Source organism: Camelus dromedarius, chromosome 15 (assembly GCF_036321535.1).
Source record: "Camelus dromedarius isolate mCamDro1 chromosome 15, mCamDro1.pat, whole genome shotgun sequence".
In the NCBI taxonomy this organism is placed as follows: Eukaryota; Metazoa; Chordata; class Mammalia; order Artiodactyla; family Camelidae; genus Camelus; species Camelus dromedarius.
The window spans coordinates 8,319,795-8,341,640 of NC_087450.1; the positions used below are offsets into that span (position 1 = coordinate 8,319,795).

Sequence of the window (21,846 nt, forward strand, 5' to 3'; positions counted from 1 at the left end):
GTACCAAAGCACTACATACCTATCAGAGATGTCCAGTAATAGTTTACTGGCACTTAACATACCCCAAATGAGAACTCCCCATGCCCGCTCTTTCCCATTTTATTGTCCTTCAGATTTTAAAAAAGTGTCCTCAACACTTCAGTAGGCCACTAGTGGCCTCTGTGATCATTCTGTCTTACATTTCTATAGCACCCTTTACAGTTGACAATGTGCTTCACATTTGTTGCCACAGTTTTCTTTATGACACATGACCTGAGAGCTAGGTATCAGTACCATGTTTTTGAACAAGGTCACTGACATTCAAACAAATCAGACAAGTGTTTCCAAGATCCCACAGTGGGTCAGAACCAGGATGCTATGTCTGCTGACTTCAAGTACAGTGCTGTGCCACCAGGCAGGAGCTGCCGGGATCCAAGGGCTCAGGCTCTTCTTACCTCTTTCCACGGCTATCACCTTGGAATAGGTCATCACTACCCTGTATTTAGCTTCCTTCAAGTTTGGTCGCCATAAAGGTACTCAGTGCACGCTATTTTCCCTACCCAAAATGGGCTGTCCTCATTAAAACATCACTAAACCAAACTGCTGGTATTTTAAACCCACATACTTATTACTATTCCCCATGCTTTTGCTTCTCCTGAAATGTTCTTTGCAGATCTAATTGACAATCCAAATATAATAATACTTTCAAATCACAAGCACTGTCTTTTCAAGGTAAAAGTGGTTTTTGTGTGTGTGGGTTTTTTCTTTTTTTAGTACAACCTGTTTCTCTCTGAATCTCACTAAGAGTTTTACATATTCATTTATAACAAAGAAACATCTGGTCACAGGCTGACCAAGAATTATTTTGTTTTTAGAAAATGTAACTTCAGAACCCAAACCGATTCCCTATGACTTCTAAGCCTTGGTTTTTGCACTACATACACCAGTTTCATTAGGTGAGCCTGAAAAATTAACAGAAGTGCACTCTGCAGTGGTATGACATGTAGCACGGAATGACTTTACTAAGTGTGGGTTAAAATGAGGAAAAAATTTTGCTGGGCAAATGTAAAAGTGAGAAAGTGAAGTCAAAACATCCCTCCATTTATGTTTTAACATGACTAGTCAAGTACAAACTTAAGGCAAGAAAAAAAGGAAAATGTAAGTATAACAAGGCATGTGGAGAAATATATATATTTCAGCATTTATATATAATAGATCGGTGATGTATCAGTATTGTCAGGGATATACTATGAATGAAAGCCTCTGTTTTACCTTTTTATTATATATATAAAAATATATAAATTATATATGCAAGCATATACATTATTCTTCAGCAAGTTTTATAAAAACATCAAAATATATGATACATAAAACAAAGGCCTTTGTTCATTGTATATCCCAATACTGACCTGTATTACTCTACAACCATTTGTTTGTAAATACCACTATAAGTAAGAGTTACATTTTGTCACTAGAAGTCACTCAATTGAACATGGTCGTCTCACTACCTGAACGTTGTAAATTATTACTAGAGAGAGAGAAAAATAAATTTTAGAAAGTTCCTAACACATCAACTTTCCAGCTAGAGAAAGAACAGGGAATCAGGATTCTAAGGATAATATATAGCTTGAAAAGATATATTGAATGGAACATGAGAGGGGGCTAAAAAGAAGGTTAAAAAGTTTTCATCTCAAATTCTAAGCTCACAATTGGTAGATACTGAAAAACAAACTAACTTATTCCTATTCATCATATACTTCTTATCTATTTCCTTGGCATTTATGATATATTCCCTCTCATAACAACTGAACTTTTACAGCCTAAACAAAGGGAATAGAAATTTAAGTCATATTTTTAGAATTCAAATAGATTTCATTATGACATAGTATGCATATTATATTACCTGTACCATCAAATGGATTTCATTATGATAGAGTGTGCATGTTATATAACCTGCAGCATGGTGCAGAATTCCATGTCTCCTCATGCATTCACATTCAAAAAATACTAAAATGCTTCTTACATTTAAGACCTTATTCTAGGTGCTCCAGGAAATGCACAATTATGTTCCCTAATCTCTAGCGGTGTATACTGATGCAGGGGTAATAAAATGAGTATGTAAATAACTATACTACAAAGTATCTGAAACTTGAAATTTTAAAATGGGACACAAGGACTAGACATACTTTTTTAAACTATAATACAAAAGAATTCTGAAGTAGGTTTTATCATATGGTTGTTATTAAGAGTCTACTTTGAGAGCTGGTTGTTATTTCAGGGAAAACATGTATTCTTCAATTAGATGAAGAGTTTTGAATATACTCTTAATGGGATAATTTAGAAAACACAGAGGAATCTATAATACGGATTTTGAGAAACAGTTTTAATTTCTAAATTTCTATAATTTCAACTATTATTTTAGTCTGAAGGCAGAACCAGATAGAAATAAAGTAAAACAAACAAAAAAACCAAAAACCTCTTTCCTCACAACTCTCTGATACCAAAATAAAAAGCGTCCAAGGGAAAAAAAAAAGACACATGCTACGCAGTTTTGGAACTGAAGGGCCCCAGGAAGAGTCCATGATTATCACAGTAAGTAACTGTGTGCACTGAAGATGTCACTGAGGCACGAGTATTATACAAGTGCCGTCAGTGTGGTTTAAAAGTCAAAGAACACTTATCCTTGGCCAAGTTTCACACTTCCTCTGTTGTGGGAAATCTTTTCACAGTACAATTTTCCTGTCACTATATATCTTCTAGTCCATTTTGCTTCAGCCTCATCCTCAGTATTTACCAAAGTAAAAAAACAAAACAAAACAAACAAAACAACCTGTCATATTTTTATAAAGTGGTTTACTCTAACTTTCTAACACAAACATAAAACAATGATAGGCAGACCACTGCTAAATTTTAAGAGTAAATACTACACAAAACTAAATTCAGAGCAGAAAAATTAATTTCACAAGAGAACACTTTACCTTGGGAGCAAGATCTAAGTCCTCATCTGATGGAGGCCTTGAATCATCAATATCATGTTTGGGTGAAACTCTTTGGAGCAAAAACACACATCAAAAATGAGTGAGTTCATTTCTTTAAACAAACAGGTCACAAAAGTCTATGCTGAGGGATAAGAAAGCAGATTTGGGAGCCAGGCTGCCTGATGGTCAAGTCACAGGTCAACTACTTGCTAACCATGGAATCATGGGTCAACTAGTCAACCTCCTTAAGCTACAGTTGCCTAATTAACTAAGAGTAAGCTATAACAGCACAGCTACTCTGCAAAGCTGTTGTGGTGACTGTACGAGGTAACTAATGTCAAGTACATAACACGGTGTCTAACCCAGAGTAGGACACTCAACAAGCCTTGTTTCTTTTCTCTGTGTTCCCTTAGTCAACATGTAATTTTTAAAAATCCATAAAATCCTACCTGATGACAGAGATATCTTCATTACTCGGTGAAACCTCAACCACTAAATCCACTATTAAAGAAAAAAAGTAAAATAGACTTCATATCAGCAATAGAAAAATACAGAATATTGAAAGTATAAGGCCAATGTTCTGTTAACAAGCATTCCCTTGGGACCACAGCTGGAGACTACACACTTGAGTGAATACTGAGTATACTCCTGGTAGATAATTAATGCATAAAAACCACTTCCCCTCCTTTATATCAAAAAAAAAAGGGTGTTTATCCAAATTTGGTATCTTGAAGTGAACTGCTGTTTACAAGGGCCAAAATCCCAACCAAATTTTACAAGACTCACGAAAGAATGATATTCATTAGTAGAATCAGTACCATAAACTGAAAATGTCAAGCTCACACAGCATGGTGTTTCTGGACGATACCCATGGGACTAACCCACCCTGCCATTTGGCTTTGTCAGCCTCATGTTATCGGGGCATGGTCATCCCTATTCGCTCACATATGGTCTAGGGCTGCCTTCACACTGCAATGGCAGACATGAGTAGATGTGACAGACACCACATGGCCTAAAATATTGACTCTCTGGCCCTTTATACAAAAAGCTTGTGCATCTCTGTTTTATGTCATAACCAGGAAACTCTAAGACTCAAATCGAATCTTCTTACTCTTCTGCTCAACATTCTTCAGTGAATCCATGCAGCTGCCATTGCTGGTTCCCAACTCAACCATTTCTTCGTCGTCCTTGCCAGACAACTGCAACTTTTCTTGGATGTTTTCTGCCCCAGTATGCGAAGAAGGTAAACTCTCCTTAGCTGCAAAAAGAGAAATGATTATTCTGCAGTCATCACAGTAACTACATCTCCTTCCCCCATGGCTGCTTTAGGAATGAGCATGCAATGTAGCCCAGCCAATAAGATGCTAGGGGAAGTCTACCGGAAGCGTCTCTGTTTTCTTCCTCATTAACAGGAAACATGCAGAGAGAAGCAGCCCTCCTCACCTGCGGATACTGTCACGTGAGAATATGATGCTTGGAGCTGCTGCCAATCAGCAGACCAGGAAAGGCGACATCAAACACCAGCAGCCTCACAGCTGAAGGAGGGACAGCATCTGGGATCCTGATGACATCACCGAACTGTCTAACCAATCCTGACTCTGTTTCTGTAGCCACTGTTACTTAGAGGTCCTATTATTATTTGCAGCTAAAAGCATTCTGACAGATTTCCCAAGGTCTATAGCAGACCTCCTCCTTTCTATAGTACTAGAAAGGCTTTCAGAAGCGTGCCTGAGCTAGGTAGTCACCTCATTCCCAACCATTCCTACAGCATCCTTCCTGCACCAAAACGAAACTCATAGATCTTGCAAAGTTCACTGGCACATCTTAGCCTCTGCACCGCTGTCCTTTCTGCCAAATGTAATCTTCAAAGATGTTCCGCTCACCAAACACTGCCCTTCTGCCTCCTTCCCTGGCAAATTTCTACTCGCTCTGCATGGCTTACCTGACATCCTACCCACTTTGAAAAAACTTTTTTCCTCACCATGGACTTAAAGTATTTGGCACATATTAAATACCAATAAAAATATATATAAAGACAGTTACAAAGTCCTCGAGGGCTCTGGGACACAGTAAGCACAGAATAAACTAAAGCAAATCATAAAAATGGTGATGACAGTAACAAGCTCCTGGAGGCCAGGAACTGTGCTTTTGACCTGTTTGCATTCTGTAACGTCAGAGTGCTGCTTAGTACCTAAATGACACTTGAGAGTCATCTGTTAAGTGGATGAATTAACAGGTAAGAATGTTTTCTTTGAAAATCCTGTTTAAAAAAGATACAGACATTAACCAGGGACAACTCTGTTGTGTTATGAGCACCTTGAAGACCAAAACTCTGTCTATTCCATCTTAGTATTTCCTACAACAGAAGTTCTTTCTTGATACAGGTCTACCAAGTTAAAGGTGCCCTCATACAGTTCAGACTGAACAGCACGCTAGGGGTCACGTCTAGGCAACACAGTCTTTTTCTTTTTTATGTGAAGTACTTCTGTGCTTTTACTACAATTTGTTGAGTCCTGAGTTGTGCTATTTGAGTATTTATTATGACAATCCTTTAACTAACAGCAAAAGAAAATCTTGTTCCAACAAAATACAGTTTCACGACAAGTATCCCCAAAAAAAGAAGAAAACATCTGACTCTCATGAAGGCAACATATCTCATTCTTTTTGCACTTCTGAGGCATGCAATCAGTAAGAGAGAGACCTTGTTGGTGTAATGATGTGAAAAGTAACCAGTGCTTCTCAACAAGGCACTGCTTTCCTGACTTCTGCACTATCACTAGGTATCTTTAAAAAACAATCTCTTATTAGTATGCTACACACTGGTTCAGCTGTGCAGTTCTAATTGTTGGCCATTTGTTTACAGCACCAGGAAGGTATTGCTGAGCTCCCAGTTTTAAAGACAATAACCTTTTAGTGAGACTACTCATTATGCAATAACTAGCATTCATTTACCCGATGTAATCCATTTGCTGTAAAAATTAAAAGACCCAGTTCTGTAACAAGGCCAACTTGTTATAATGTTAGAGAAAATGTACAACAAAGTTAAAACCCTGTTTTTCTTATTTACACAAATATATAATATCGGATTTCAGGGGCCATGATTAAATAAATGAATTTCTTTCCAGACAATATTGTCTCAGATTTTAAATTACCTACAATTAACTTCTTAAGTAATTCTGAATACTAGACCATTAAGAAAAAATTAATGAAAAAAATAAAAACACACATGAAATTTATACACTGGCATTTTTCACTGCTCTTTCATTATCAAAATTTCCTCAATCTTACTTCCTTATCTATGGTGGGCCCAACAAGAGTAACTTATTACCAGAACTCTGTCCTAGGTCGCTATTTTGAGGGGGAGTATTTGGTATCTTTTCTTCTCTGTAGTCGACAATCTGCTGGTAAAGGCTATGTATAAAAAATGGGATAAATATTACTACTTGAATACTAATATGAAAAACAATTACCAAGTATATTAAATTCTTAGATTATTTCAGACAATATCAGAGATAATATCAAAACTTCAACTGTCCCATATACTTCAAATTTGTACAATCTACACTTTTAAATTTAGGATGTATGATTAAAAAAGAAAAAAAAGGTGAAGTAGTCATGAACTGAGGGCAATACAGCTCAGTAAGTTAACTAGAGCGAGCCTGACATATGGAAATTATCTCAAACTCAGAAGTCCCAGCTCTATAACAGCTATTTGTTCCTGGACAAGGTGCTTCTCTTCAGCTCAAAGTCTTCCTTTATAAAACTGGGATCTTACTGTCTTGTTAGGCAGTTAGTTATTAATACTCATAAGAGTATTACAAAGATTTAATGAGATAATGTATCCCCCAGATGCTCAGAGAAATAGTGGAAGAATGGAATAATCTGTTCTTGAACTTTAATGCTGGAACTATTTGAGAATCCCAAATAAAACCCAATGTGTGTTTTTTTCATAAGTGTAACACTTAAATGTGGCAGTTTTCAGAAAATGTTACAAATTATGGTGATTAGCTGTTCTTTGAGGTTTATAATTCAGGGTACCTCAGCTACTATATAACTTGTAGCTAAACTCATTTATAAATATATGACCTCATACAAGCATATGTATGAGAACTAAACAAGCTGTCACGCTGAAGTTTACGTGTCGATCACCACGAAGACCGCGCAAACTGGATCAGCACAGGCATCCCGGGAGCAGAGGTCAATCATGACCCGACTGCAGGACCAGTTTCTTTTTCTTCTTTTAAAACTTTATTAAAGGTCTTTAGAGAGCAACATCCAGACCCCAGACTCAGCTGCCAAGGAGATCCTGTTAAAACTAGTTTTAGTACCAATGCTGCAGCAACAGAATCAAGGGAAACAAGAGAACGATTAGAATGCCCTCACCCTGCCCCAATGCCTTGTGGGAGAGGATTGTCACTGTGGCCTTAGGGAATCCCTTAGGTTCTTGAAAAATTCAAGAGGAAGATTATAGAAGAAAGCCCCCAAAGGAAAATACAGGATTTTCTGCTCTACTAAACATTTCAAGACCCAAATAACTAGTTAGAAAAATCAAATCTGTGACATTATTTGGACCCCATGCATAGGGGTTACACTGGAATGAAATGGAGACCAGTAAGACCCTAAGGATAAAGGTCTTACAAACTCTGAGATAAAGAACCCTGTGCCCACTGCTCCATCTCACTAGTCTGGCCTTTTGCTGGTTTCCAGCTGATGATGTGGAGTGTCTCACTGCCATCCCCAAAGTGCCTGCTCCCAACTAGGAACTCTCACCTGTCATGTAACAAGTAACAGGTCATTTTCAACCTCAGTTTAGAGACAACTGGCATTTTAATGTAAACACTTACTGTTTAAAACCATTACGACAAGCATATCTTTCAGCAGACCATCCTTGAAAATCTAGAGAACAGGCATTAACATGCTTCTGAAGAAGCAGCTTGACTATGTCTGGTGAGTCATGAAATACAGCAAGCATGAGCGCTGATCTAAAATAAAAGAGACAACTTCACCCTTAGGAACTTAGTGTAACTTAAACAGTTAATTTGGTCTAGTTTACCAAGTTAATATCCTGCCCACCGCTGGAGAACTGACCACTTACATGCTCGAGGGCTCATCTTGGCAAATTACCTCCAAGGCCAAAATGGAGGGACAAAAAAGAAGCCTCCTGTCCTACTTGGGTAGCACATAGTAGAAGTTGCTAATTTAAAGTCCTCTGATGGACAAGAAAGGATACTGAGGTCACTTATCTGAAGTAGGTAAAGATTTAAATAAAGGATTCCCCATTTCTTCCCTAGTCTGAAATATAATACTTTAAAATCAGCTAGAGATCAGGTAAGGAGAAGCTGTTTGCAGGCTGAAAACAGTAATATGAATAAAAATGGCAACAAAAATAGTCACGGCTGTAGTTAATCACGCTAAGAAGCATGTGCCCGGCACTAACCTGAATAGTCTACATATGGTCTTTCTTAGGCACAACCCCCCTTGAAGGATGTACTACGACCCTCCTTTACATGTCAGGAAACATATTTGTTGATAGTAAGTCATGTCCCCCAGGTAACACACCTGACCAGCAGGAGAGCTGGGAATTCAACCTCATCTGACTCTAAAGCCCAGCTCTTTCCTGTTTATCATCCACCAAGGACTTGTCTTCTTTAAAGAGAATGTTTATTCAATAATTAAAGCTATTTTTCTTCCTTCTACCATTATCAATTGAAAATAAAAACATCAAACTGTACTAGAAATGAAAAAGGATAAAAACTGATGAGCCCACAGTATCTGGTCATAGTTACTCTCTTAGTGATACTCACTTAGTGATAACCTAATAACATCAATATCCTTCAAAGAAAGTAATTTAAAGCAGAGTCATCCAAAAGGCAAAAAAACTCCTCTGTTTAATATGCATCTTTTAAGAAAAAAATTTACACCAAGTAGAGGTTAAAAAAATTATAAAAGAATGAAGAAATTCAACACTGTCTCATAAGGTAAATTAAAATTAGAGTCCATACTAATAAAACTAAAATGAAATCCCTGAACTATTGTAAGATCATATGACCAAAAAAATCAGGTTGCAAATGACAGCAGTCACTATCATAAAGGAAGATGAATCCTGCTGCATACCGTTCTTCGTGACACCAGGCAGAATAATTGCTTTTCTACCTAACTGATGATGTGTTGATTCTAAGTTAATCCTCTTCTTATTAAGTTAATCTTTCTGACTGGCTGTTACTACTCTAGAACAACATTAAGATTAAACAAAAAAAGAGAGGGAGAGAGAACAAACTATTGTACCTTTGCAGCATGTCGACTGCATGTACATTTGCCCCATTCTCTATCAAAAATTTGACCATCTCTTCTTTGTTCTCCCTGACAGCGACTAAAAATGGTGTGAAGTTATACTGTAAAATAGTAAAAACAGTTGATAATGTACAAAATTACATATACATTTCAAAACTGAATTTAAAAACTTAAGTCTCTGGACTTAAAACATATACTATAAAACAGTAAATAAAAAGTAGCCCCTTCCTCCTCGCCCCTCTGTGCTCCTTCTCTTGAAAAGGTTCCTCCTTGACCTCTTCTAGTTTCCCTGTGAAGTCATTCTCTGAAACCCATTTCAGACATTTGCTGGTTCCAAGAACCTTCGCTTCTATCGCAGCATGTGTCAGGCATTCTCTAGTTACCTTACTGCTCAACTACTACTCCTGACACTCTAAACACTGCTCCAGAGAGAACCATTTAGCTACTGAATCAACTACATTTTTAAGGAGCCACGCTGAGGAGAAAGATACCATACTGTCTGCAACATGCATAACCTATCCAGTTACAACTATGACTAATCTCATAAAGCTTGCAGACATTCCAATGGGACTATGACTATTTGCATGTAAAGAAAGTTTTTCTTAAACAACTTATAAATTCTAATTTGAAAAATTCCATCCCACTCTTAAGGAATTATTATAAAATATGAAGTAGACTATAAATTAATATAGACTGTCTTTAAAATATTGAAATATTATTCAAAGTACACAACAGGAATTGTAAATTCAAATGCTTACAGAGGCAACATATGTGGCCCAAGTAAGTGAAGGTCCCAGGTGAGGACAGCAAACCAGAGAACACATGCCCCACCGAGAAGGGGCCACCTCTGCAGGGCAGACCGCATAGGAGCCTGGGCTCAAGGGGGACCAGATTTGATTCTTTAGGAGAAGTTCTGAAGTGCAGATTTCTGCACAAGTCTCCTAAATTTTAAATGTTGATTCAATGTATGGAGACAAACTAAACATACCCAGGGCCATGTTTAGTCTATAGCCCACTTGTGTTTTTATGTTTGCTGTGTTTCCAAACAGTTGGGTATAAATCAAGTATTTGTATGTAAAACCTTGCCTTTCTGTAGAATCATATGTCTTACATACAAAAACACTGGGCCCCAACATGTAATAAAAATTGTGATTAAGACTCATAATACCCACTTCAAGAATTTTTCCAAAGCCTGCTAAAACTACAGTCTACCTGTATCTAATTCCCCCTGATTGTTAATCAAATGGATAATCAGTTCATAAGACAGCTGAAACTAAGTTATTAAAACAATTCCAATTTGTTACTAATATCATGGGTCTTGATGTTTAAAACTGCCATCTTGCATGGTATACTTATATATAATGGAATACGACTCAGCCATAAAAAAGAATGAAATAATGCCATTTGCAGCAACATGGAAGGACCTAGAGAGTCTCATACTGAGTGAGGTAAGTCAGAAAGTGAAAGACAAACCCCATAGGATACCACTTAATATGTGGACTCTAAAATATGATACAAATGAACTTATTTACAAAGCAGAAACAGACTCACAGACATAGAAAACAAACATGGTTACCAAAGGGGAAAGGGGGTGGGAGAAGAATAAATTAACAGTTTTGGACTAGCAGATAGAAACTACTATATATAAAATAGATGAACAAGGTCCTGCTGTATATACTACAGGGAACTATACTCAATATCCTGTAATAAACCATAACGGAAAAGAATATGAATATATATATGTATATACATATAACTGAGTAAGAATATATATAACTGAATAAGAATATATGTAACTGAACAAGAACATATATATAACTGAATAAGAATATATATATAACAATAAGAATATATATAACTGAATAAGAATCTTATATATAACTGAATAAGAATATATATAAGCTGAATAAGAATATACATACATATAACTGAATAATATATATATATATATATATATATATATATATATATATATATATATATATAATAGAATCACTTTGCCGTACACCAGAAACTATCACAACACTGTAAGTCAACTAGACTTTAATTTTAAAAAGCTGTCATCTTGATTATGCTAGGGCTCAGTGAATCTAATAGATATATGGCAAGAGTCTGTCACACAGCTTTAACCAAAAGAAGGCTCATGATTTCCTATTATTGCAATCAGAAAAACCCTGTTGACCTAATGACCTGGATGGGAACAAAAGGTGCAAAATCTTTAAAGGGTCTGACTCTACTTACTGAATCACTCACCACAACCAAGTTTATAGGATTGTCTGAGTGCCACTGAATGATCAGTGGTTAGAAGGGAAAAGGAGCTATTCTTCAAGGCAATAGATATTGCCAGTAATATTGCCAGGAAGGGACAGATAAAAGTCAGGCTAACACGGCTGGAAACGAGAGCACTGAAAGAGGCAGCATCTATCAAACCCCCGCTCTTTCAGAGACGTCTTATTTTTGAGATCTGTGAATTTACATGTATTACACGTATCCATTCAATAGTCCTTAATCAAGGGTTGTATCAGAATCTCAGAGAAGTATTTCTAAATACCTGTATCCAGACCTGAGTAGATTTATTCAGTCAAAATCTTCAGGGGAGAGCCAGGAGGAAAAGCAGGAGAACCAGCTTTGCCATCACTTGCTCCCCACCTACGGCCACAGCCCCACAGGGGAGCTACACCAGGCTGAGCATGGAAGACCCCAAGGTGTACATGGAGAGCCATGTGGCCACCAGCACAAGTGAATGCCCCTGCTGGCTGTCAAACATGACCTGACCTCACTTGCCCAGATTCTAGAACTTGGGATCCTGGGGTGCTCAGGGCCTGTGGTTTGCTGCCTCCCCTGCCCAGGTGCAGTCACCCAGCTCCCCCTGCTGGGTACTGGGTTCCTTCCTCCTCCCACCCATCCCCAGGCAGGCACCCAGCCCTTGCTATCACTTTACTCCCCGCAAGCCTTCATCTTCTGTAGGCTCTGAGCCTACCACCCACTCCCAGGCACTTCCTAATGGGAAGTTGTTCCTTCTGGGGTACAAGTGCGGCTGGGAGACAGAGCTCTGCCCTTTCTGTGGGCACAAGCCCCTGGCCTTGGCTTTGGAGTTGTTTCCATGATAACAGGGCTTGATGTATTCAGTATACATTCTACTATAAATAAAACACCTGTAGCTAGAAAAATCCCTGTATTTCAAATATCTTGTAAATAGTCAGTTGAGCTATACCTGGTTTATCGCCTCGATGTTTGCCTTATAGTGGAGCAGCTCTGCTGCAATTGATGTATTTTCAGCCAAGACGGCGTAATGCAGAGCAGTGTTTTGAAAGTTGTCCTCAAGATTTGGGTCAGCACCCTGTTTCAGCAGGATAGTGACACACTCTTCCTTCCGGCATTGTACAGCCTGTTGGTATCATGCCAAGAAACAGACTGTAAGTGCTAGGCATTCCAAGTTAACATTCCTCGGTTCCAGAAGTTCATTATATTTAAAACAGATAAATTCATTTTTATTCTAAGTAATTAAATCGAATCCATCTCACGTGGACACGGTTGGCTGCTACACACACCTTGATGAGAGCTGTCCTGCTTTCCTCGTCACGAGCATCCAGGTCACACTTCCACTGGGTAAGGAGAGCCACCACTGATGACTGGCCGCTGGCGCAGGCTAAGTGTAGTGCAGTCCTGCGAACATGAGAGGACTTTTTAGGAAATTAGAGCGTACTAGTACAAAGGTACAGTTACTCGTGTAATTGTAAACATTCAACAGCATGCTATTCCTATCCCTTTAAAACTAACATTTAGTCTTCTTATCTTAGTTCTTTCTATGGGGAAAGAACAGTATTTATTAGCTCTTATTACTCACCACATTAATGGAAGAACCACCCGTTTGAATAGAAAGGGTATGCCGTTGAGATTCAGCTCACCTTGGGTCTGACTTCTACTTAAACACTGTCCCTTATTAGCTCTCACTTAGCCTGTCTGTGCCTCAATTTCCTCATCAACAAAATGGGCATGAAGTAGTAGTGATCTTACAGGACACCGCTGTGATGCTTAAATGAAAAGCTATGCAAAGTGGCAGTTGAACAGCTCAATAATTGTTAGATAGTATTATAATTGTTACCGTTACTATTTTACAAAGACAACATTTCAATTAAGTAAAATGATAGTATATCTACTTTGCTGCTGCAAGGATCAGAGAGAATACTGTACTTCAGTGATTCGAACATGCTCATTTTCTCACTCTTCAACATCTCTGACATGGGAAGGCAATTTAAAATCCATGTCTTACAACCATAGTTGGCAGCTCCTCCCATGCCCGCCCCGCCCCGCCGCTGTTACCTGTTCTTCCTGTCTCTGCTGTCTACATTTTTCTTACGTGACAGCAACTCCTGCACTGTATGTGTGTCACCTAAATATGCGGCTTTGTGGAACTCCTTTAGCTCACTCCTATAGACATGATACCCAGGCACGGGCTTCTTATGATTCCCGCGCTCTCTCTGATGGATGCTGAAGTCCACCCAGCTCGCGAACTTAGCAAGTCTCTTCTTCATCTGGCTTATCGCCTTCCGACACCGCTCACTTCCCTCCTGGCCTCTTGCCACCTCCCGATCTCAGCGCTGGCGCTACAGAAGAGCCACAGAGGTCTCGCTGCCACACCTTGGCTGCAAAGCTCAACGGCTCGGAATGTTTGGTCCGGAACAGTCGTAGCCTAGCAACAGCACTGACCCTCAACTGTCCCTCCAGAGCCAGTGTCCCTGTGAGTGCGCACAGAGGCCTGGAGGCCCAGTGTGCCTGGTGCACATGTGGGAGCCTAAGGCATTTCAAATCTCTGCAATTGCTTGTGGGCCATTTTGGATTCTTTTCAAATGTTGGTGCTAGGTGGCTAAACGTTTCGGGACATTTCCAGAAGTTAGGCTTGTCCCTGAGAAAGCCATGTTTGTATGCAACTGTGGTTAGAGTAGGGTGGAACCACAGGATGCTGAAGGCCTAATCCCCCAGAGAGCTCCCCACCAAAAATCTCTACATCTCCTTATCCCTCAGTGTATTCCTTTCCCGATCCCTCTGGGCCCCAGCCAGTCTCCAGGGAATTTAGCAGACGCAAACAGCAGAAAGTTGTTTTCATGGTTTCAGAGACTGTGGCAATATGCATCATTAAGTGGAAACTTGAGAAACCAACACACGCTCTCCAGATGAAATGAAAATGTGTTTCCGCATGTCTGCTGACCCTGCTCTGTGGCTCAGCCTTATGTTTACACGCTTCCTTCACTTTATTTTTTTTTTTTTTTTGCTTTTATTTCTACCAATTAAATCTTGAATCCATCTGAGATTTATTTGGGAGCATGGTATAACATTTGAGAACTTTTTAACCTCGTGACTATGAAAACACTACGTCAGTTACTCAGTGAGGCCATGCTGCTGGCTGACCACCTGCAGGAGGGGGGGAAGGCAGGGCAGGCCTCTTCTTCCTGCCTAATTCCATTCTTCCTCAGCTGACTAATTATGGCTTCTGGCCCTGCCAGGATCAAAACTGCAGGGGGCGGTAGAGTTCCTAAGTGGCTGACACTCCTGAGAGCTGGTCTTGAGTGGACTGGACCTGGCAAGTGTTTTGAAGCTGACTCTCTCAGGGGCATTTCTGTGCCCCCGCCTGCCCTCACCTGCAACTCCCCTGACCTAAGGGAATGTGGTGTTACTAATTTCTCCTGTTAATCTATCTTTTCTATTAGCATATACTGTTATTTCCCTCACCTTAAAAAACAAAGAGATGGCCCCATTTCTCTGCTTTCCTGTACAAACGTCTCCTGACCCTGCAAAGGAGCTGTTCCCATTTGCTTCCTCTGATTCCTCTCATTTTCCATCCAAGTAAGTGTGTCCACTCACTGCAACTGCTCAGGACAGGGTCACCCACCACCCACCAGGTGCTGACTCCATGAGGAGCTCTCAGTCCTCTCCTCGCACGGCCCAGCAGCCACACTTCCCACCGCTGCTCTCCCCGACTTCCTGAAGCCCTTTCTTCAAGGGGCTTCCCGGGTCTCAGGCTGCTCTGGTTTCCTCCCACGGCCCTGGCCGGTCTTCTCAGTCCCAGCCCCTGAGTGCTGGCACACAGCACCCCTGAGGCTCAGTCTTCAGGCCTCTACTACTGTCTGCTGCCGCCCACAACAGCCTTAGGGCTTTATGTATTATCTACAAGTTGGTAACTTCCAAACTGCTATTTCCAATCCAAACCTCCCTCCTGTATTCCAGACTCAAATACCCATTGCCTTTCAATGTTATCTCTTGGAAGTTTAATAGGACTTCTCCTGGGCTGGTCCTTTCCTGATCGTACCCTCTCCTGGACCTGTCCTCTCTTGTCCAGCCCTCTCCTAGGCCTGCCATGACCTGGGTCTGACCTTACCTGGACAAGCTCTCACCTAGGCCTGCCCTCTCCTTGGCCTGCCCTCACCTGGGCCTAGCATCTCCTGGGCCTACCTTCTCCTAGTTACTGCCCTCTCCTGGGCCTGCCCTCACCTGGTCCCGCCCTCTCCTGGACCTACCCTCACTTGGACCAGCCTTCTCCTGGGCCTGCCCTCACCTGTGCTTAGCTAGCCTCTCCTGTTCCTGCCCTAAGCTGGGCCTGCCCTCTCCTAGGCCTGTACTTTCCTGCGCCTGCCCTCTCCCGGGGCTGCACTCTCCTAGGCGTACCCTCACCAGGGCCTCCCTGTCCTTTGCCTTCCCTATCCTGGGCCTGCCCTGTCCTTTCCCTACCCTCCCCTGGGCCTGCTCTCTCCTGGTCCTGCCCGCTACTGGGCCTGCCTTCTTCTGGGCCTGCCCTCGCTAGGGTCTGCCCTCATCTGGTCCTGCACTCTCCAGGGCCTGCCCTCTCATGGGCCTGCTTTCTCTGAGTCCTGCCCTAACCTGGGCCTGCCCTAACCTTGTCCTGCACTCTCCTGGGCCTGCCCTCTCCTTCTCCTGCCCTCTCCTGGGCCTGCACGGTCCTGGGCCTGCCCTTGCCTGGACCTGCCCACTATCTCCTGAGCCTGCCCTCTCATGGGCCTGCCCTCTCTTCAGCCTGCTCTTTCCTGGGCCTGCCCTCCTGGGCCTGCACTCACATGGGTCTGCCCTCACCTGGTCCTGCCCACTATCTCCTTGGCCTCCTCACCTGGCCTGCCCTCTCCTGGACCTACCCTCACCTGGGCCTGACCTCTACTGGACCTGCCTTCTCCTGGCCTGCCCACACCTGGGCCTGCACTCTCTTGGGCCTGCCCTCTCCTGGTCCCTCACCTGGGCCAGCCCTCTCCTGGGCCTGCACTCACCTGGGCCTGCCTTCTCCTGGTCTTGCACTCTCTCTCCTGGGGAAGTAAGCCAGAAAGAGAAAGAAAAACACCATATGAGATCACTCATATGTGGAATCTAAAAAAAATATATATATAAATACAAAACAGTAACAGACTCATAGACATAGAATACAAACTTGTGGTTGCCAAGGGAGTGGGGCGTGGGAAAAGACAGACTGGGAGTTCGAAATTCGTAGATACTGACAGGCATATGTAGAATAGATAAATAAGATTATACTGTATAGCACAGGGAAATACATACAAGGTCTTATGGTAGCTCACAAGGAAAAAGAATGTGACAATGAATATATGTGTGTTCACATAAAAGTGAAAAACTGTGCTCTACACTGGTAATTGACACAACACTGTAAACTGACTATAAGTCAATTTAAAAAAATGTTAAAAAAAAAAAGTGCTCCATTCAGAGCTATGGTTACATGCTGACCTTTTAGGGAAAGAGACTAGGTTGGAACCTAAATGTACAGACTGGGAGAGAAAGGGATTTCAACTATTCTGACCAATTCCTGTTGAATGAAACAGAGAGGCCAAGCCCTCCCATTTCAAAAGTGCCCAGTTGGTGAGAAGACCCACTGCAGGGCAGGAGAAAGGAAGGAACATCCTTAACAAAGGTCCCAGATGAGAAAATGGCCCAGTGACACTCAACTCAGCCCAGAGGGCCTTCAGCCTGAATGTGAACGTGGGGAACCTGGGCAGAAGTAGGCGTGAGCCCTTCCCTCACCTGCGCAAGGTGGAGGCAGCTTTCAGCACCATCCTCACCACACACCTGTCCAGCCTTCCTCACTGAGTCACAAGGGAACTGGGTGGAAAGGATTTCAGCCTCATGTGTTTGGCCCTGGGCGGGGCTGGGATTCCCCTTCCATCTGAGTGGAGGGCAATGATGTCTCAGAATAGGGTGTGTCTGGAATCAGCTGCTCCAAGTGCCCCGTGTGGCTGTTTCCTGGCACCACAATCTAGAGGGGAGGACCTGACAAATTCTGACGACAATCTAAATGCTTACCAAGTCTTTTATTAGACAGCATTATAACATTTATAGTAAAGGGCTGAGCCCAGACACAGCAGAAGTCAACCTCTGCGCTACCTCGTGAGATCTGCCCAGGCCACAGCACTGGATGTAATTTACTCTCATAAATTCCCTCTCCATTAAATGTGAGCTGACACTTGACCCTTAGCAGCTTCACCAACCTCCCATTTAGGTTCCTGGGGAAAGTTCTCACATACAACATCCAGGGCTTATGATAGTGACCCCAAAGCATCCCAAATGTTAGAGATATGTACACCTAAGATACACTTCTTGGGGAGAAATTTCTCTATTAAAACAGCTACTCCAGGCAGTGGATAAGAGCAGTGTTGTCTGAACATGTCCTGCCACACACAGGATGCAAGTCAACATTCGGACAGGCTCAAGTTTTGTTTATCTTTGTTCATGGTCCCTGCTTCTTTTTGTAAAGTCTTGTAAGTTTACTTGCACTCCGTTGTTCTGATACTCTTCCTACTCAAATTAGTAATTTCTGCTCTCTGTATTATTAATCTTCTTAGAAAATGGAATAGTACTAAGATAGATTGGCAATCTGTTAAGAGCCAATGAAGGCAAACTTTCAGGTAGGTTCCTGACAAAGATGTGTCTGTTACAATGAAAGCCCATATTGACAAGGTCTATGAATGATTTGCATTTACTACTGGGGTTTTTTAAACTCATATATAGCTAATTTGCATTTTCCCCAAATTCATTTTTGCTTACTAACCCTACAGTTGATACCCTTACGATTTAATTCATCAAAAGCAATCACTTAAGCATTGTACGTGGGCATGTTTGTGGCCTGTGTTCTCACAGGCTGCCAAGCACAACACAAACATGAGACTAATTAAGTTCATCAGGAAATGAGTGTGCACGTGACCCAGGGCCACAGCAACTCATCTACTGCCCTGCGCCAGCAACCACAGCAGGAGGCGCCATAAAATCTACGAAATTCTTCTGCCAGCTCTGAGCTGACAACAGTACTTACAGGTTCCAGGGGCCTCGTGCCAGCCAGGGCAGCGCACACACTTGGCGCTGCTGCACCAGCCAGGGGCAGGGTCCAGCCAACGTTCCCGCTGTTCAGTGGGCTGTACACTTGGACATTTCTGGCCAGTCCTCTCACCACTGAGAAAAGAAAAGGCAACACATATTTCTTACGCCTGTTTACACATGGCAAGCTATCACTTACCCTGAACTTCTGCTCTGTAGTAGGAGAAATACTGACTTCCTTAAACTTTGAATTATCTACAAACAAAAGCACATGAAAACTCTCCAACTCCACATTTAGCCAAACTCAGCCAACTAGGGCCTTGGTCTCTATGGAAGCTAAGTTGTTGTCAATAAAAACAAGGGAGTAAAAGTAGTAATACTGGGTTGGCCACAAAAGGACAAGGGACAAGGCAAGAGCGAGAAACTGGAAAAGCAGCTTCAGTTTTCCATCACAGGTCATGGAAAGAGAGACAAGAGGATTCTATCATCTCTGCCTCTAAATGAGAACTGACAACATGGAGGACACCCATCTAATCCGGGCAGCTAGATTAGCTGGTTTCAATTATTCATTTCTTCTCATTCAACAGACACTAAATATCTTCTGTGATTCAAAAAAAAGGCAAACATAGGGAGAAATCAAAGAAACACTCAGTTCTCAATTAACTGCCCCAATAGGGACTTAGAAAAACATGCAAATTAAATACAGGTATTATCTCCAAACTCCACTTTAGGAATAACATCATTTTTCTAGACCACTAATCTTTTGCCAAAAGAAGTCATCCACACTTGCTTTCTTTGAGCCATCAGCACGTATATTTTTAAGCCAAAAAAAAAAAAAAAATTCAGAGGTATGCACCAAAGCCTTTAAACAATACTACAAAGAATTGTAAAACCACTATAAACTGGTTTCTCAACATGTTAATAGCAAATGAAAGCACAGATTTTCAATGTCAAAAAGCACTTCATCAGCAGAAAAATGTGCTATAAAGTAACACGACCAGCAGATTTCAACTGACACTGAAAGCCAGTGACAAGACACTGCTTCGTACAAATTTATTGAGCACAAAGTAAAGCTCATGAACTTTTGTCACTGACAGAGAATACTGATAACTGTAAACACATTCAGAAATCCTGAAGTTACCACTTCAGAAGAATGTCACTTTTATTTCATACACTAAAATATTAACAATTGGTGGGGGTTGGAAGGTAAACTATGTGTAATTGTTACATTTTTATTCCATCATTATGTATTTCCCAAGTTTTCTTTCCACTTTAAGTTTATGCTATACTAAAAAGCAAAATGTATCATGAAAACGCTCAATTTGTCTGCCTTCTTACTTCCATGTCCTTCCAGTGTCTGGTGTATGCCCTCCATCGCCCTCAGGATAAAGGGGAACCACTGTAACGGTGTCTGGGGCATCTGGCTGCAGATTCCTAAGAATGGCATCATTGGTATTCCCAGGGATTGGCACCTAAAGATTTTAATAAAATGTAAAGTACTTGATTTGAAAATCTTGTATAAGAAATAATACTTTGAACAACCAAACACTCAAAATACTAACTGAAGACCAAATCAAGAAGCAGGTTTTGTACTATTGGGACCTAAGGATGTGCCCCCATACAAACTGTTCTAAGAGTTGATGAAGGCCTCTCTGCACACGCCCAGCTCCTTCTTGAAAAGCCCCTGGAATGATTTGATCCCCCAGCCCCAGTCCCCCCAAAGCCCCAATCACCCAGGCACTGAGGCCCCAACCGACTACCCTCCGTCAAGTTCTACAGAAGGAACATGAACTCCTTCAGTGATACGGTACACTAGTTAACTCTTGATCTCCACTTTGCAATCTACAGCTGAAACTAACACACTTTTCCCTACGGGAAATAGTGACCAGTTCCTCCAGACCACCTGCTGTGGGTACATGCTTGTATTGATGAGGATTTTGCTCTGTGTGCTCCCAGCGAACATTCAAAGTGCTGGTGGAAGGCTCATACACCGAGGTTCCTCACAATATTCAAAGGTTCTGAAATGCACAGAAAGCACACCACACGTGACCCTAACAACCGAGCACACATGAAGCCCAGGTTTACTGATGGGTCCCGGGAACTCTAGAACACAGTATCCCTTTAGTAGGCACCCCACAAATACCTGTTCAAGTAGTGAATAAACGAAAAAATGTGATCATCAGGTACATGTCTCATCCCTCCACAAGGTATCTTGGCCTCAGAGCATAGTTTGTTCATTTGTCTGTGTCATCCTAGAAGGTAATGAACACCTTTCTCCAAGACCAGAGACAGACCACTCCAGTAAGGATATTAAAAGCAATTTAGATCTTTGGGGGGAGGGTATAGCTCAGGGCTACAGTGTATGCTTAGTGTGCGCACGAGGTCCTGGGTTCAATCCCCAGTACCTCCACTAAAAAATAAATAAAACCTAATTACCCCCCACCCCCAACAGAAAAAAAAAAAAAAAAAGAAAAAGAGCATTAACATTCATTTTAAAAGTTTACCAAACCTCTGTGTCACCCCAGTGTTTCCAGTGAAAGATGTGATTCCATCCCCATGATGGTTACCAAAAAGCCACAGGAGTCCAGGTTCACTATGGAAAACAGTATGGAGTTTCCTTAAAAAAATTAAAGATACAATTACTAGATGATGCAGCAATCCCACTTGCGGATATAGATTTGAGGAAAATGAAATCAAGATCTTAAAAAGATATCACCATTCCTAGGAATATATATCACTGAGAAGCTCTTGCACATGTGAACCATTACAATATGAACAGGACTGTAAAAGCAAGCAGAGTCATCCCAAATTAGAAAGTATTTAACAGGTAAAACGGAAAAATATGCTGCGGTAGAATCAAACAACAGAAATACTCGACAGTAATGCAGACAAACAAGCTAGAGCTACGGGCAACACTGATGACTCTTACAGAAGGTTGAACAGAAGAAGTAAGGTATAACAAAGTGAATCTACGATTCCATAGGTCCTATTAATATGCAATTCAAAAATAAGCAAAACTAAATTGTATTGTTCAGAGGTGTAAACATGGGAGATATGACCATAAGGCAAAGCAAATAAATGATTACCATGAAATTCAAGAGTATGATTGCATACAAACTGGAGTAAGATGTTTTGAACTTGAAAGAACATGCATATTCTTTCTGGGGACCTGCAATTTTCTATTTCATACCATTGCATTCGTGTTTGCGTTATAATACTTTGCTAAATTGTATATCTATGTTTCACTTACTTCTTTGCACATACACTGTAAGTTTAA

At 41.2% G+C, this 21,846-nt stretch overlaps 1 protein-coding gene across 21 annotated transcripts in view; it reads right to left on the reverse strand.

Annotated features, from left to right (window-relative positions):
* Positions 1-21,846, reverse strand: part of LOC116151746 (coiled-coil domain-containing protein 144A-like) — a 120,720-nt gene that overhangs the window by 38,227 nt on the left and 60,647 nt on the right. For 8 of the 21 annotated variants that reach the window (XM_064494334.1, XM_064494326.1, XM_064494336.1 and 5 more), the window contains 14 exons: positions 21,074-21,186; positions 20,713-20,821; positions 20,473-20,587; positions 19,908-20,041; positions 18,568-18,704; positions 16,523-16,558; positions 12,800-12,914; positions 12,463-12,636; positions 9,243-9,349; positions 7,802-7,939; positions 6,286-6,368; positions 4,069-4,215; positions 3,407-3,458; positions 2,958-3,027 (listed from right to left, as the gene is read on the reverse strand). In XM_064494334.1, the coding sequence (XP_064350404.1) occupies positions 2,958-3,027; positions 3,407-3,458; positions 4,069-4,215; positions 6,286-6,368; positions 7,802-7,939; positions 9,243-9,301 (549 nt within the window). In that variant the 5' untranslated portion in view covers positions 9,302-9,349; positions 12,463-12,636; positions 12,800-12,914; ... (4 more) ...; positions 20,713-20,821; positions 21,074-21,186. Of the gene's footprint in view, positions 1-2,957; positions 3,028-3,406; positions 3,459-4,068; positions 4,216-4,400; positions 5,218-6,285; positions 7,940-9,242; positions 9,350-12,462; positions 12,637-12,799; positions 12,915-16,522; positions 16,559-18,567; positions 18,705-19,907; positions 20,042-20,472; positions 20,588-20,712; positions 20,822-21,073; positions 21,187-21,846 lie in introns of those variants that run through there. The other 13 variants (XM_064494323.1, XM_064494324.1, XM_064494325.1 and 10 more) reach the window with 13 other exon arrangements.